Source organism: Mus caroli, chromosome 12, assembly GCF_900094665.2.
Source record: "Mus caroli chromosome 12, CAROLI_EIJ_v1.1, whole genome shotgun sequence".
In the NCBI taxonomy this organism is placed as follows: domain Eukaryota; kingdom Metazoa; phylum Chordata; class Mammalia; order Rodentia; family Muridae; genus Mus; species Mus caroli.
In genome coordinates this window covers 57415-75210 of record NC_034581.1, presented here as the reverse complement: position 1 = coordinate 75210, position 17796 = coordinate 57415, and the positions used below count along the sequence as shown (strand labels likewise).

Sequence of the window (17796 nt, the reverse complement as noted above, 5' to 3'; positions counted from 1 at the left end):
CACATGGTGAAAGGCGTTACCTGACTCCCCAGAATTGACCCTCAGAACGCACATGGTGAAAGGCGTTACCTGACTCCCCAGAATTGACCTCTGATCTCCACATATGTGTCTTGGCATGATGTGCCTTCCCCACCAAAATAAGAAAACGGGTTTTTAATAAATCAAGTAACAGAGAATAGTTGATTAAAACAAATTTCTATAAACACAAAATGATGATTACTCTTTGGAAAGCATTAATATTTTAGTATCTTTAATGTTAATATTTCATAGCTAACATTATAAACCTGTAGATAACATGATGTAGGTTTAGCTAAGTGTGTTGTGTTCCTTTTTAGTAGAAAATTTAGTCATATGAAATATGTGTATAATTTGCTGACTCTGTGATGTGAATGACTAGGGATGGGGAAGCAGGAAGTGTTGCTGATATTTATAGTAATGAAAGTTTCTTAGGCTACTTACACTATAGTGAGACACTAACCTGAGTCCTGACACTACTTTCCCAAGGCACATTTCAGCTGCATTACATGTAGGAGACTTGAAACTTTCTCTAAAGGAGTAGAATTATTGGTCAGTTTATACCTCCTCAGGAAAGACCTGAGAGCAAACCAATTTAGCCTGTGTTCCTGTTATGTTGAGGAAGACCTTTGGCACTTTTGGCTTTTGTTTTGTGGTGCTGGGGGTCAAGACAAGAAGGAACAATTTTAAATAATGGGGTGATAGAAGGCCTCAGAGAGTAAGGAAAATACATCAATATATGAGGAACTGTTCTAGAAAAGGAAGAGGGTGGAGGTTTGCAGACAAGCAGGGATAAATGGGAATAGAGGAGGCTGTGTCTTCAAAAACCAAAAGAAGAAACTATGTAATACACACTGTTTGTAGTCACATGTTTTATGTCCATTATTCCTTTGTTCTCATTAATTTATTGATTCATTCATTCACTTTACACCCTGATTACTGCTCACCTCCTCCCAGTCCCCTATCCTCTACCATTCTTAGTATTTTTTTATATTAACAGTCAGAATGCTACAGGTCCTTTGAGCCGGAGAGACACGAACGACACGGACACCAAGTCGGGTTCATGCAACAGCATCTTTACTTGTTCTCCTTCTGCAGCTTTTCTTACAACTCCCCTTACAACAGCTTCTCTTACTACAACTAGCTTCTACTTAGGGCAAGGGCTAAACAACAAACCTCCTGAACTCGAGCCGACTGACCTCATCTAGCTCCACCCCACCTCATCCAATCAGAATTCACATGCCCTCAAAGCGTGAGCTCAGGTCGGTCACCAATAGGCTGACAGGTCCGGATCACAAGGGATAGTCTAGCCCAGCAGGCAGCCTGCGCGCATGCTCAGGCAAGGCAGTAAACATCTTGGCCCATGCAGCTGCATCTGCTTCCTGCACAGAACAAGAAGGAGTTTTATGAAAAATAATTACTTAAGTATCCCCTCCTTTCAACTTCTAGGGGGAAAAGTAATTTGTTCTGAGTTGCCCAATATTTCCTCTCCCTTCTTGCCTTGGCTGTCAAGGTTTTCAGTTAAATTCTACAAATGACTCAAAGCAAAGGAGTTGAATGATAATCTCGGTTTTTCTCATTTCCAATTTCCTGATTCTCTCTTGTTACTTTCTCGTGTTTAGTTATAAAGTGCTTCAAAGCATGTCTGATTAACATGAGACTAGAGAACTAGTTCTGAGACGATTCTATTCCCTCTGGGTGGAGAGTGAGAGAGGCTACCAGTGCAGTCACGGTGACCAAATTCCCTGCAGAAGACCAGAGGGTGCTCAGGATGATGGGCATGTTGGCCAGCAGAATAACTCTGTAGTTGACAGTGGCTAGTGGAGCCCTCAACATCCTGACCAACGCAATTGTTACAGTTCATTTTTGGGGTGGAGGCAGTCTTGACCCTGGTCTGCGTGCCATTCTATCTGCTCCTGTACTGGCACACTTAGGGGTGAAAGCTGGCTCAGTGTTTAAGGTTTTGCTGTACAAATAGGATGACCAGAGTTAAGATTCCCTAGAACCACATAAATGCTGGGTGGTTGGCAGCATTGGCCTGTAATTCCAGTCTGGAACGGTGGAGGAGAGATCCTCAAAGCAAGGTGGCTATTGAGACTAGCCGTATCAGCAGCGATAAGGTTGCTTAGGAGACCCTGGTGCGATGAGTAATATGGGAGAGCAATCAAGCTCTGATCCTGACATCAGCCTTGGGCATACATACATACACATGCACACACAGACACACGAAGATGGAAAAAAGAAATAATAACAAGAAAAACTGAATGGACTTCAGGGATCTATCTCCTCCAGGATCTTGGTATCCTTGTCTTGGCATTGCTTTCATGAGCTCTGTAGCCAGTCACTGCTGCTGAATCCTCCCAGTGCCCTCTTCTAATAACATTGTGCATGCAAAGTGCCCACAAAATACATAAATACATTTTAAAAATAAGAGATATTAATACATTTTTATAAAACTGTTTACATGGTCAATACTTTTAAGATATCCAACATTGTCAACAAACAGAAATGAAACATAAATCCAAACCACAATACTACCACTTCAACTCCTCTAGGATGGCTATCATCAAAAAACCAGTAACCATGAGGTAAGGACCTACCTACGTGTGTTACCCTCATCTGTTACTGGTAGCAGTATAGAATAATTCAGACCTTTTACGTGAGTTTGGCCTTTGTTCCAAACTTCAAACACAGGACCAGAGAAATGGCTCAGCAGCTAAGAGTTCTTGCTGCTCTTTCAAAAGACTTAAGTTCAGTTCCCAGCACCTCTATCAGGCAGCTCACAAGTGGTCTATAATTCCACCTCCAGAGGGTCTGCCCCCTTCTCACCTCCTTGGGCAACACTGGACGATCATTTTTAGTTGGATGGTGGGAGCATGCTTGCAAATTGCAACATTTGTGAAGCTGAGGAATGAGGATTGTGAGGTTAGCCTAAGATACATAATCAAATCTCTATAATCCTAGATGACATGGTCAACTGTTTGTGATCCTACTTAGTGACTGAGATAATAGAGAAAAAAATGGCTGCTGAATTGAAGACAAGATTATTGGTGCTCTTTTGAAACACGGTCTCTCTGGATTAAATAAGAGGACTATGACTAGAGTCGGTTGAGGGGCATGGAATACAGTCTGCAGCTCAGTACTCAGAGAATGTGCTTTGCTAAGTGTGATCCTGCTTAGGTCAATCCCTAGCAAACACACCCCTGTTCACCCCTCTGAGTTAATTAACAAAGATCTATGGAGAAACAGCGACTACAGACAGTCTTTATAGATGTTTGCTGAGGGGAGCAGTGGGTGGGATATATCTCAGTGGTAGAAATCTTGTTAGACATACTTAAAGCCATGAATTCAGGATTTTTAAAAAAAGATTTATTTATTTATTTTATGTATATGAGTTCACTGCAGCTCTCTTCAGACACACCAGAAGAGGACATCAGATCCTATTACAGATGGTTGTGAGTCACCATGTGGTTGTTGGGAATTGAACTCAGGACCTCTGGGAGAGCAGTCAGTGCTCTAAACAGCTGAGCCATCTTTCCAGTCCCAATGAATTCAGGTTTTAACACTGTAAAAAAAGTTTGCTAGGAGGTGTATTTGTTTTAAACATAGACAAAAGCTTCTTGTAAAATTGTGTAGAGCAGTGTAGTTTGCAGTTTTAACAAAGTACACTAAGAAGAATTAGCCACATAATTTAAAAACATTTTATTTAGCGGCAATAAGTAGGCCAAGATAATGTGATAAAGAGGAAGCCACAGACACACAGGGTATTAAAACAGAATAAAGGGTCCAGGAAGCTGGTTCAGTGAGGAGAGGTGCTTGCCACCAAGCTACAATTGAATTTGATCCCATGATCCACGTGGTGGAAGGAAAGTGCCAACCCCTGCATGTTGCTCTGTTACCTCCACACATACACCATGATGCACACATGCCCATCTATATGCCCAACAAGTAAATATAATTTAAATTATGGTGTGTGTGTGTGTGTGTGTGTACACCATAAATTCCTGATGCCTATAGAGGTTAGAAGAGGGTGTTGTGGGCTACAAATAGAACCTGGGTCCTCTGCAAGAGCAACAACTGCTCTTAGCTACTGACCCATGTTGCCAGCCCCAGCATGTAGAGAACTATTTATATATAAAAATCAGGGAAAAGCAAAAGAGTGAAATCTGGATTCTGTCATAGATAACACTGTAGAAGTAGTTTTGGGTTTTTTTTTTCCCTACCCATTATAGCTCTAGGAGACCTCATATATATTATAAGCTTCAGCACTATATCTGGGAAGATATTCATGTATTCTAACCCTCTCTGGCTGCCTACCCCAGCCATGTGTCCCTTTATCTGCCATCTTAGTCTTGGCCGTGGCTGCTCATGCACCATCAGTGTCCTTGGGACGTCTCCCCTGGCAACCTGCCCATGGCAAATCCTCACTCTTTCTGGTCTTTTTCCTCTGTCCAGCAATTGGCTGATCAGCTCTTTATTAACCAATCAGAGGTGATAGAAAACAATTTTTACACAACATTGAGACGGGAGATGCTTGGCAGTGCAGCCACATCTCTGGGCACAGAAATCAGCATCTCAATACACAGTGCATAAAACTATCCCCCAACATAACACTGATGTCAAGATTTGGTTTTGCCATTAGATATGAGTTCAAGCCTTCCTAAAGTTTGAGCTCAGCCTGTCTCAAAGAAAAGAGTTATGAGTGCTTGTTCTGTGTCTCCTTTGTGGTAAATAGTGACTTTTAATCTATATTTTTACTACTATTCTGTTTTACTCTTTATTTGAAGTTTAGTGATATTAAAGTACTCAATAAAATTATTGGTGGTTATTTCAGGGACACAGCAGGCCAGGAGCGATTTCACACCATCACAACCTCCTACTACAGAGGAGCAATGGGCATCATGCTAGTGTATGACATCACCAACGGTAAAAGCTTTGAAAACATCAGCAAGTGGCTTAGAAACATAGATGAGGTAAGACATAGCAGGAGCATGTGCCATCTCTCCCTAAACAATCTGAACAGTTTCTCTTCAGAATTTGTTCAATAATTCTATGTATTCAAGATAATAAAAATTACCAGTGGTTTTCCTGATGCTTTTCTCTAAATGAATTATTTCTCAGTGATTTTTTTATTGAGTGATTAAAATGTTTTTAATTAGTAAGTTATGGAAAAGTCATATTGCTCCAGGCATTTTAAAATGTTTAGGTATTAAGACACTGCTTGTCCGGGCACACATGTAGCGGTCAGAAGACAACCTCATAGAGTCTGTGTTCTCTTTACACCTTTATATGGCTTTTAAGGGATCCAATTCATGGTCCCCGTGCTGACAGAGCAAGCATTTTTTTTTTTTTTTTTTTTTTTTAGATTTTTTTTTTTTTATATGTGAGTACACTGTAGCTGACTTCAGACACACCAGAAGAGGGCATCAGATCACATTGCAGATGGTTGTGAGCCACCTTGTGGTTGCTGGAAATAGAACTCAGGACCTTTGGAAGAACAGTCCGTGCTTTTAACCACTGAATCATCTCTCCAGCCCCAGAGCAAACCTCTTGACCCACCAAATCATTTCATTGCCTTGAAGCTCTGTATATTCTCAGTGATAAATACCTGATTTGCAAGTATTGCCTGTTTTGTGGGTAGCCTTTTTGCTGTCTTTTGAGAGGTCTCATGTAGTTCAGGCTGGCCTTGACCTTGCTGAGCATGACTTTAATCCTTCTGCCTCTTCCAGTTTATCTGCTGCTAGGGATTGATCCCAGAGCTTCCTGTGCACTAGGCAAGCAGTCTCCTAACTGAGCTATCTCTCAGTCCTTCTTACTGTCTTGGTAACATACTTGTAAAGCAGGAAAGAAAACTGAGTGAGGCTAATGGGGCATGAATTGAGAAATGTGCCCCATGTCCCAGAGTCTGCTTGAAATTCTGCCCGGTTCGAGAGTCAAGAATGCCAATGCAGTTAGTAAAGTTTACTGTGTGATTTGCCTACAAAGATAGAGACCTTTTTTTTTTTTTTTCTTCTGTATAAAGCCGACTCCTCTGTACTGGCTATTTTTGTGTCAACTTGACACAGCTGGAGTTATCACAGAGAAAGGAGCTTCAGTTGAGGAAATGCCTCCATGAGATCCAACTGTAAGGCATTTTCTCAATTAGTGATCAAGGGGGAAAGGACCCTTGTGGGTGGGACCATCTCCAGACTGGTAGTCTTGGGTTCTATAAGAGAGCAGGCCGTGTAAGCCAGGGGAAGCAAGCCAGTAAAGAACATCCCTCCATGGCCTCTGCATCAGCTCCTGCTTTCTGACCTGCTTGAGTTCCAGTCCTGACTTCCTTTGGTGATGAACAGCAGTATGGAAGTGTAAGCCGAATAAACCCTTTCCTCCCCAACTTGCTTCTTGGTCATGATGTTTGTGCAGGAATAGAAACCCTGACTAAGACATCCTCCAATAAGGATTTGTAGATAATATGCTTAAGGTCTTGGCATATATGAATGACCTTCACGTGTGGCCTTCGTCCTTCCCCAGATACTAGCTTGTAATTTTCTGAAAATGTTATTACTTAAGTGTCATTTATAATGAAAATGTGCCTTAGCTCTCTCTGCAATGCTTGTGATGTGTGGTTTTACTTTACAAGTCTGTAATCTTATCTAAGGTGCTTCAGAAACCAGCTTGTGATGTCACTTACAGAAAAAGAGGGCAGAAACAGGTGGAAGGTCCCTTAGAACAAAGTAATTTAAGAGCCATCCAAAAATCCCAGGCATGGTGTGATGCATGCCTTTAACCCTCCCCAGCACTTGGGAGGTAGAAGCAGGCAGATGTCTCTGAGTTCAAGGCCACCAAAGCTATATAGTGAGAATTTTTCTTTAAAAAACAGAAACCACAAGTCATATGTATAATAGTTGCTTAAATGTGACTCTTGAGATCATACTAACAACTAAGTGCACAGTCCTCTCCGGCTCCCCATTTCTACCCATGCTAAATGCGTGTTAAAAATCTAAATAAACCAACGCCTGTTTCACACTGACGTGTCCCCAAATTCTCTTTTTTAAAAGACTTAATTTTACTTATATGAATGTGCCTGTATGAACAAATACTACCTCTGTAATGTCAGAAGAGAGTATCAGATACCGCTGAAGCAGGAGTTAGATGTGATTGTGTTTGATCTGGTGTGGGTGCTGGGAACTGAACTTGTGTTCTCTGGAAGACCAGTGAATGTTCTTAGCTGTTGAGCTTTCTTTCTTCTAGAAAGCGCAGAAATGAGAGATGCTTTTTTTCCCCCCTAGGTTATGCTGAAATTCCGTTAAGGCTCTAGCTTAACTGGGTTTAGGTCTCTAAAAAGAACTGCTCAGGCTGCTACAAGCAACAGTAAACACTGTCTCTAGTTTCCTCTTGTATTGATGCTGCCATTTAGGTATGCAAAAGGTTTTGTTTAATTGTTTGTTTTGGGTTTGGGTCTTTAAGCCAGGGTCTCACGGAGCCTAGGTTAGCCTCAGCTCTCTGTCCCTAAATCCCTGAACCTCTATCTCTACCTCCCAAGTGTTAGGATTACAGGCATGTTTAGATGTATTGTAGCTATGAAGGTTTTGTCTGCATGGATGTATGTATGTGCAGGCCATGTGTGCCTGGTGCCACAGAAGTTTGAAGAGTGCCTGAGGTGCCTGGAACTAGAGTTCACAGATGCGTGTGAGCTACATGTGGGTGCTGCAAATCCACCACAGCTCATTTGCACGCCAGTGCGCTCTGCCCACCTGAGCTTAGGTTTAATTTCATGAATGAAGAATTTTTAGTGCTGTTTTGACTTGTATGAATTGGGGAAGGAGTGCTGAGAAGCAAGTGTCAGTTATTCATTAGGTACTTTCCTTTTTCTTAGTTTTGGTATAGTCGGATCTCTTACTTCATATAAAAGGGATAGTGATTGGGGAAAAAAGGCCAAGCCAAGATCATAACTACAAAGCCTTCTCATATCAGTAGGAACTTTTTACTAAATAAGAAGTATGTTCTTGCTGCATGTTGGCCACCATTGGTCTTTTTTGTAGCACTTTAAAGCAGACTAGCACACAGTGGGGAGCTAGGCCCAGGCCCAAGTTCCTGGTGTGCATGTTCTCGCTCGCATAAACTCTCACTGTGTAGGCCTGGCTGACTTTGTAATTTACAGGGGTTTCACCTGTCTCCACCTTCTGAGTGCTGAGATGGGAGTCAGGCACTGACTACTACATCCAGCCTCCATGTTAAACATTGTTGGGAAATTTTGTCCTGTCCCTAGTTAAAATTCATTTAATTATTTCTTTAAATGATTTCTTTAAACTCAAATCAGCAGTTTAGGGTTTTAGGGGTGGTTTTTTGGGGGAGGGTTGCGGTTTTTGTTTTTGCTTGTTTGTTTGTTTTCTGTTTTTTTTTGTTTTTTTTTTTCAGCTAGGTTTCTGTAGCCCAGACTAGCCTGAAAGCCATTATGTAGACCAACAGCTTTGAACTTGTGGCAACTTGTGGCTCTTGCCTCCACCTTCAGAATAGAATACTGGGATTTTGAATTTGTTTTTAATTAAATGCCTGAGATCTCCTAATAGCAGTGTAGTTACTAGAGATGACAAGGGCTCTATAGAACTTGTCTTAAGGCATGTATTTACATGGTATAGTCTAGTCAGCTTAAATATGTATAAGTGATCTGTTTCAGATAGTATCCATATCTTGCTTTTTGGAGAGAATATGTTTAGAAGTAGACAAGTTCTTTAGAAGGGAATTAACATTTGGAGTGAATTTTAGGGATTGTATGTCTTTTGTTAGGTAGTTTAAAATTTGTAGGTTTTTAAGGAAAATTTAAGGCTAGTAAGATAGCTTAGTGGCTGGAGAGATGGCTTAGCGGTTAAGAGCACTGACTGCTCTTCCAAAGGTGCTGAGTTCAAATCCCAGCAACCACATGGTGGCTCACAACCATCTGTAATGAGATCTGATGCCCTCTTCTGGAGTGTCGGAAGACAGCTACAATGTATTTACATGTAATAAACAAACAAACAAAAAACAAATCTTAAAAAAAAAGATAGCAGTTGAAGTGTTGGCTAGGCACACATGAGAACTAGGTTCATTCATTTTTTTCTAGAAACCATAAAACTCAGGTGTGGCAGAGTAGGATTTTGTTGTTTATTAGTATGAGTGTTTTAGCTGCCTTGTCTGTGCCAACTGCCTGTATGGAGTACTCGTAGAGGCCAGAAGAGGGCATCAGATCCCCTGGAACTATAGTTACACAGTTAGGAGCTGCCATGTAGGTTCTGGGAATTGACCCTAGGTTTCTCTGCAAGAGCAGCCAGTGTTCTTAACCACTGAGCCATCTCCCCAGCTCCATGTATAGGCTTGGGAGACAGGGAACCCTGGGGCTCACTCACTGGTCAGCCAGTCTAGCCAGTTGATGGTTCCAAGTCCCTGTCTCAGAATTTAAAAAAAAGTCTCTGTGTCTATGTACCCATGTGTGGGTCTGTGTCCCTGCAGACTTACACATACACCACACCACATGCACAGTTACATAGAAAAATACATGAATGTAAGAAACATACAGTCTCTTTAGAAAATATTAAGTAATCAATCATGTGAGTGTGCAGCGGTAATAATTTTTCCCGTTTCAGCATGCCAATGAAGATGTGGAAAGGATGCTACTAGGGAACAAGTGTGACATGGACGACAAGAGAGTTGTACCGAAAGGCAAAGGAGAACAGGTACGAGTGAGTAGGCAGAGCTCCGTGATAGAGACAGGGGACTGCTTGCTGTGACCGCAGTGCTGATGTGCTAAGCGGCCCTGCTGGATCTTAGAAAAAGTACTTATGAAACACAGCTTACCCTGGGAGAGACTTTTCCACTATGTCACTAACGTGGGGCGGAAGGCCACATCTGTGCTTTATATAAGCCATGTAAGAGATATGTGTCAGCAGTTGTTGTTTTAATCTTAGAGCTTTAGTATGTCAGTTATTAAGATTATGAAGTTATAACTAAGAGACTGTGGCAAGCAGAAATTAGCTATATCACACTGAGCTTCTAAAGTATGGACAGAATACCTGATTGAGTATATCTCAATGAACTCTTGAGGTAGAGAGAAGGTTGTTTTTATTACCTACCTCTCTTTTTAAGATCTTGACTCCTTAAAATGGTCTTCACATTCTAGCTGACACTACTGCTTTCAGAGTTCCATAATTGTTCCCTCTAACATGTTACCGCCACAGTTGTCTGCCCACATTTGGCAGTTGCATAACTTTTTCTTTTTGCTTCTATTTTAGATTGCAAGGGAGCATGGTATTAGGTTTTTTGAGACTAGTGCAAAAGCAAATATAAACATCGAAAAGGCGTTCCTCACATTAGCTGAAGACATCCTCCGAAAGGTAAGTTCCTTATGCAGCAACATTTCTAAATTATTTCGTCTTTTTGTTGGTGGTAATAGTGGTTTTTGTTTTATACATATCTTTGGCTGGCCTACAACTCTTGATTCTCCTGTCCTAGCCTTCTAGATGCAAACTCTTGAGTTTTGGTGCTATTGTTCCTAAAAGATCCTGATCCTCAAGAATACAGTAAGATGGCTAGAGTATCTGTAGCAACCTGAGGTAGGCAGGCAGTACTAGCACCCCGACCCCAACTCCTCATGTGTGTTGAATGTGTAATGTTAGTGCCCAAACCTGCAAAAAGAAGTGAAATTGGGGCTGAGGGCACAGATCATTGGTTCTCAGCTTATGGGTCGTGACCCCTTGGGGTATGGGGGCTCGGTAAATGACCATTTCAAAAGGTTTGCATATCATATATCCTGCATATCAAGACATTTATATTATATTTATAACAGCAGCAAAATCACAGTTATTAAGTAACAATGAAAATGTTATGGCTGGGGGTCACCACAGCCTGAGGAACTTATTAAAGGATCCCAGCATCAGGAAGGCTGAGGACCACTGGTGTGATTGTCTAGTATGTGGGAAATCCCAAGTTCAATCTCTAGCTTTCAAAGCATGAGGGAAATTCAGTGTGGATAAATACATAAAGGCTCTTTATAGTATATCTAGTGATGAGAAGCAGGTTAGAGCCCAGTGTGATGACACATGCCCACATCCAGCACTTAGGCAGGTGACACAGGTTGATTTGTATGCTGAGGCCAGCCTTGGTTACAGAGAGACTCCAATGAAGTCTGTCTCAAATTTAAAAAAATAAATGAAAGATCAAATGAAAGCATGTGGTTTCATTTAAAAAGTGTATGGTACCAAACAGTGTAACACACATACACCGTTACGTATGGCAAAGAAAGATCTGGAAAGGGAGGGGGTTTTTTTGTTGTTGTTTTTTTGTTTTTTAAAATCTCTAAATTATGTAAACATTTTAAAATACTGTTTTTGCTTCTTAAGTATTAATTGGGCTGAGAAATCAGGTCAGTGCCAGAGCACTTGGTTAGTATGCCTAAGGTTCTGGGTTCTATGCTAGCTTAGTCTGCATAGTACCATGACAGCTGGGGATATAGTAAGATATGCTATCTCAGAAAAGAAAGGAAATTATAGCCCTTTATACATGAAAATGTAATGGAAACCTACCTTGTAAGCTAATCTGTTTTGAAGATGGAAAAGACGTTTTGAAGTGAAGCATATTGGCACACATTTTGAATTCCTCCGTTGGGATGGTAGAGGCAGAACTGCATACTGAGATCAAGGTTAGCCTGTGTACCACTGTGGGATCCTTTCCTTAAAATCAAAAAACTGCTGAGTATAGTGGTGTACACTTTTAATCCTGGGAGACAGAGGCATATGGATCTCTGTGAAAGGCCAACTTGGTCTATATAGTGAGTTCCAGGTCATTCAAATCTACATACATAGACCCTGTCTCAAAATAATAAAAATCTTCACACATCTAAAGAATCCCTGGTTTCCTTTCCTGTTGGGCTAGTGCCCCTTTTCTAGCTGAGCTGATCTCAGTTAATTTAGGGAAAGACAGGAGCTAGAAGTTCCTAGAGAAAGTGAATTTCTGTTGTGTTTTCTCGATATGGGTCCTGTTTGAGCTGCTCTTTACTTTTTGTGTATTTTCCTTAAAAGCTGTTTAAAGAGTAAAGGCTGTTATCAGGCAAGCTCACAGGTATTTGGGACCTCATCCTGTTAGTGTAGACTGCCCCTGTTCCCTAACATTTACAGGGACAGGTCTATCTTGAGGCAACCAGAATAGGCCAAACAGGAGTCTCACTTCAGGTTTACCAGGCTTTCTGAGGGCTTTGAGGGTTTTCAGAGCATTGTTCTTTTCTCCTTGTTCTACCAAAGGCCTTTTAAGTTTTGTCCATGACAGGTTGTGTGGTCACTGTACCCTTTCAGTTCTATTTGTGATATTCTCAGATTCATGTTCAGAATAATGTTGGACAAGTGTAGAGTGATACAGAGGAGAAATCCCCCCCCCCCACCTGAGCGTCAAACAATTCATATTTTGGTGTGTCCTAGGTCTCTTGCCCACAGGAATTAGGTAACTCATTTTTGTCCCCTCCCCTTCCGCCTACGCGTGGTTGAGATTGCCCTTTTTAAAGATTTGGTACAGTGATACAGACCAGTCTGAAAAGGCAAATATCTGAGCAGAGCAAGGCCCTTGGGGTCTCTAATATAAGACATGGCCTAACAATGGCTTTTTGTGAGTTATAAATTACGAGTTTTTATTTGGCAGGGGCAGGGTTTGCAGAAGCTCCACAGCACACAAACTCACGTCACTAGGCTTAGCGCCAGGCAGTTAACCCGCTGAACTACCTCACCAGCCTTTCAAAACAAAACAAGAGTCTTGCTGTCTGTCTAGCCCAGGCTGACCTAGAATTCTTCTTCTGTCTTCTGAGTTGTAGGATCACAAGCATGTGCTACCACGGCTGGTTCAGTAGTCCTTCTGTTCTGAGAACTCATAGGTCAGGGCAATGATGGTTTGAGATACTTTAAGTGTTGCCAGGAGATGTCTGTCACACTTTACAGAGGAGGCCAACTAAAGGACAACCAAAAACAGTTTTCAAATTACGACTTTTCGAACACCCCCTCATATGACTGTAATTGCCTTTTGTTGTGTAACCTGACATTGCTTTGTGTCTTTCCAGTGAGTCTGTTTTCATCCATGCCAGTGTTTTCTCACGGGTTGCTTGCTTCCTTGTGTTGTTGCAGACCCCTGTAAAAGAACCCAACAGTGAAAACGTAGATATCAGCAGTGGAGGAGGCGTGACGGGCTGGAAGAGCAAGTGCTGCTGAGCGCTCTCCTGTCCATCTGCTGCCATCCACCATCCGTTCTCTTCTTGCTGCAAAATAAAACACTCTGTCCATTTTTAACTCTAAACAGATATTTTTGTTCCTCATCTTAACTATTCAATCCACCTATTTTATTTGTTCTTTCATCTGTGACTGCTTGCGGACTATTATAATTTTCTTTAAACAAACAAACAAACAAAAATGTATAGAGAAATCATGTCTGTGAGTTCATTTTGAGATTTACTTGCTCACTCAGCCCTGCACTTCAGTTGTATTATAGTCCAGTTCTTATCAACATTAAACTAGAGCAATCATTTCAACTATTCTGCAAATTGTATAAGAATAAAAGTTAGAATTAACAATTTTATTTTGTACAACAGTGGGATTTTCTGTCATGAATAATGTGCTTGATCCCTATAATCTGTAGATGTGATAGCAAAGAAACAAAAGCCAGGAAAACACTCATTTTCGCCTTGAAACTGTATGTGGGTTAATTTTGTCCTGTGCCTTATGTGGAAAGGACCTTCTTTGGTTTCCTTTTGTTTCGGTGGAGGCATGAGCAGGAGACGTTTCATCCCAGCATAAACTCGTCCAGATGCTTGTGGTTTGCTTGGCTGTATCTTTCACGGTAGTTAACTGAGGACAGAGGGTAATGCACAAGTGATATTTGATTTCCATTCTCATTCCCAGTGGCCTTGATATTTAAACTGATTCCCACCACCAGGTCCTTGGGCCACTCTGTCCCTGCGTCTCATCTTTCTGCATGCTGCTTTGTTTGCCCCTACTATTCCTGGTATGAGTTATTTAAAGATGAAAAGTTTGTCAAGTTTAACATACAGCACTGATTTACCTTGCTAAGTAAACAGAAAGATAAATTCTAACTGCCTATTAACTGTCAGTTAATTTGGGTCAGCCCCTCATTTACTCTCTCCCCAAACCTGCCCCGCTGTTGGCCTTCTGTCCCCCACCCCTTCCTGTCTATCCATGGAGTTTATGAAATGGAAGAGTTAATTGCATGCACTAGTGTTTGGAGGGTGTTGTGGCTTGTCTTTCTAATTAGGTATATATCCTATTCACTTTCCTAGAGTAAACCTCCTACCCTGGATTTGACTAGTCTCCATTATGCCAACTCCTCTGGCAGTTCGGCAGCCCAGGAAAGACTGGTTTTAAAAATACCGTAAAGAGCAAGGAGGAGTGGGTCTTAGTAGCGTTTGTCAAATGTATTGAGATTTTGGCCTCCGACAAACACATTTGGTATTAAGTTGTCTTTACTGTAAGATGTAGAAATGCATTATAATATTATTAATTTCAAGTCCTATCTTTACATCCTCTCAGAAAACTTCTGTTACCATGAATATTTTTAAAAAGAAAAAGGACAGCAAAAGGCTTCTTGTGGAAAGCTGAGCACTCTGGCTCTGTCTGACCCGCCCTTCTCTCCCCTTTCTAGTTTGGCTTCATTGCTTCTCATTAGGATAGGGTAGGCTAAGTTCCCTATGCTGCTAGCATCCTAAGATGATACCTTTGTGGAAATAATTGTGAATAGCATGATTCATTTCAAGCAGAGGCTGAGTTTAGGACAGCAGCTACCATTGAGAAGATTTCTGTGACATGCATTTTAATGACCTCTTGGCTCACATAAACAATATAGGGACATATCTGCTAAAAGAACCCATGGATTTTTCAGATAGTGCCCCAAAGACAATTTTACATGCCTCACTGGTGGTTCTTAGGGCTTTTTCCTTCACTTGACTTTATCATTGTTTACTAGTAAAAAGCAGCATTGCCAAATAACCCCTGATTTTCCACTATGAAAAATGCGATGTGTAAGCTTTTGAAGTTGTAGGTTAAACCTCCTGTTGTTATCTTTGCTGTTTGTGTTGCTTCCTTCTATCTGGAATGTGGTAGCCACCTCTTTAAACTTTTTTTAACCCTTAATTCAGTGACTTAAGGTTTGGAGATACACACTGGGATTTTGGCTAACAGACTGACAGCTTTGTTGTTGCATAATTATAATCGGCATTGTACAGAGAAAGGATAAGGCTACCTTTGTTAAATCTGCACTTTCTGAATATCAAAAACAAAACCAAAAAACAAAAATCAAAAAAAAACCCACCAAAAGGGAAATGGAGTATAAGTCAATTTTTGTATAATCTGTTTGAAACCTGAGTTTTATTTGCTTACTATTAGGGCTTTGTCCCCTTTCTGTAAGTCTCTTGGGATCCTGTGTAGGAGCTGTTCTCATTAAACATCGACAGTTCAGTCCATTCTCTGGTACTAGCTACAAATTCGGTTTCATACTCTACTTAACAATTTAAATAAACTGAAATATTTCTAGATGGTCTACTTCTGTTCATATAAAAACAAACCTGATTTCCAACTGTGTGGTTTGGTTTTCATTTATTTTTGGAGTTGGAGATGGAGGGTTGCTTCTGACAACAGTATAGGAGGGTATCCTGTGAAGCACAGTAGAGAGAAGGGCAAATACTTTGTCAGTATCAGCACTTGGAAGAAACCACGAGGAGCAAGCATGTCCTCATACAGGAAGACCACCAAGCCCTCTCCCATTCACACGAGTTCAGTGAACCAAGAGAAACTGGGTTCACTGATGGGCCCAGGGCTCCCAGGTCTCAGGGTTCTCAGTCCCGAATGATGGTGCAATGATGCTCAGATGGTGCTGTCCTCTTACTTGAAAACAGTATTGCTAGTCTCATGAACCATGATTTGGCCTTGCCATGAGTATTGGCAAAAAGCAGTGCTTAACCCCATGTTAAGAGGCCTGGTCAGTAAAGAGAGTCGAGCTGCTTATCTTCACAGGAGAGTGGTATAGGGATGTTTCATGTTTCTAGGTCACCTGAGTGTTTTCAGTGCTGCTCTGTCCTTTCTCCCTGAACCCACATAATCCTGGTGATGTCTAGAGTTGACAGCCTATGGTTGTCCCTTTGAAATTGGTGTAAGAAAAAAAGGATATGGTCTCTGTTCATAAACCCACTGTCTCAGGAAGTAATCTGATAGCTACCACTTGGAAGGTATGGGCAGGAGAATCAGGAATGAAAGGCTAGCCTGTTTATGTGAAGTTTAGGGCAGGCTGGACTGTCAGTGTCAAGAGCCAGTATCAAAAAGTAATTGCTGGATATCGGCTCATCAGAGGCAGACGGGTCTCTGAATTTGAGGTCAGTCTGCTCTACATTGCAAGTTTCAAGCCTACATGTAAGAGACCCTGTCTTAGTAGTTTTTTCTTAAGCTTATTAACTAGGAGTTTATTCAAGAAGAGCCAGGTAGCTAAGTTGTAGGTAAGTGCTGAGTTACTAGGACAAGTTAAGTAGTTTTGTGGAGTTTCCAAAAGGAAGCATATACATTGGGTATATATACATAACACACGGAGACTGACAAGACTGTGCCGAGAGAGAGAGAGATGGGCATTGTAAAAGAACATGGTCTTCGCTTTGATGAGAAGACCAACTACATGGATTGATAGGCAGTGGGGATTCACAGTGGTGAGAGCAGTCTGAGGAAAGCATGTCTAGGCCTGGCGTGGTGGCTCACACATGTAATCCCAGGAGCTGGGGTGCTGAGGCAGGAGGCTAGCTTGGGCCTGCTTTCTTAAGACAGATTTAATAAAACTACTCCACTTCTCCCTGTCCCCACACACAAACACAACAACTCCCACAATAACAAACAAAAAAACCTGTGTGGTTTGGATAAGGAATATGGATTGCACAGGTCATCAAGAATTGAATGGACTGGGCTGGAGAGATGTCTCAGCAGTTAAGAGCACTGACTGCTCTACTGAAGGTCCTGAGTTCAAATCCTAGCAACCACATGGTGGCTCACAACCATCCGTAATGAGATCTGACACCCTCTTTTGGTGTGTCTGAAGACAGCTACACTGTACTTACATATAATAATAAATCTTTGGGCCGGAGCAAGCAGGACCAGAGAGAGCAGAGGTCCTGAGTTCAATTCTCAGCAACCACTGATGGCTCACAATCATCAGTACAGTGTATTCCTATACAAAAATAAACCTTTTTTAAAGAAAAATAATTGAGTGGACCCTGACTAAAATGGTGGCCAAAGGTTGCTGGATTGGTGAATCAGCAGAGGGTCTTAAAACCCTACTTAGGTGTAGGAACTTCCAGTGTTTGTCACCTAGTTTTATTGGGTTATTGTTTTCTCTAAGTCATCTTGTGGCAGAAAGTAAAGCTGTGGTTTTAGGTCTTTTAGTGGGTTTCTAAAGCCACCTCCAGAAAGTTGGTAGTGGGTAGTAGTGGTAAAAATGGCTCCAAAGGGGGAAGAGATGTGGTGTGTGCCAGCTTTGTGGGCGGACTCACACTAGTAGTCCAGGGTGACTTGTAGAGGAGAGAGACACAAGCAGAAGCATACTTTGCTGGGGACCAATTGGAAGGGTGAGGTTTCTAGCAATGCGTAATAGTTATAAGAAAAGTATTTTCACATATAAGGTACAAAAAAAGTGTTATTCGAAGAAGGCAAGCGTTTTAACAACAGGGGTACACAAAACAGTGTTAATCTGAAATGCCTGAGTGTTTTACTCTGTGCTTTGAACATCTCGTTAAGAAAACACGAA

The 17796-nt window shown here is 41.4% G+C and overlaps 1 protein-coding gene across 1 annotated transcript in view; it reads left to right on the top strand.

The window, feature by feature from the left end:
* Rab10 (RAB10, member RAS oncogene family) overlaps positions 1-15591 on the top strand; it is a 56778-nt gene extending 41187 nt beyond the window's left edge. Inside the window, exons 3-6 of the mRNA XM_021179750.2 lie at positions 4850-4988; positions 9618-9707; positions 10263-10364; positions 13134-15591. Coding sequence (XP_021035409.1) covers positions 4850-4988; positions 9618-9707; positions 10263-10364; positions 13134-13217 — 415 coding nt within the window. The 3' untranslated portion in view covers positions 13218-15591. The remainder of the gene's footprint in view (positions 1-4849; positions 4989-9617; positions 9708-10262; positions 10365-13133) is intronic.
* The last annotated feature ends 2205 nt before the right edge of the window (positions 15592-17796 follow it).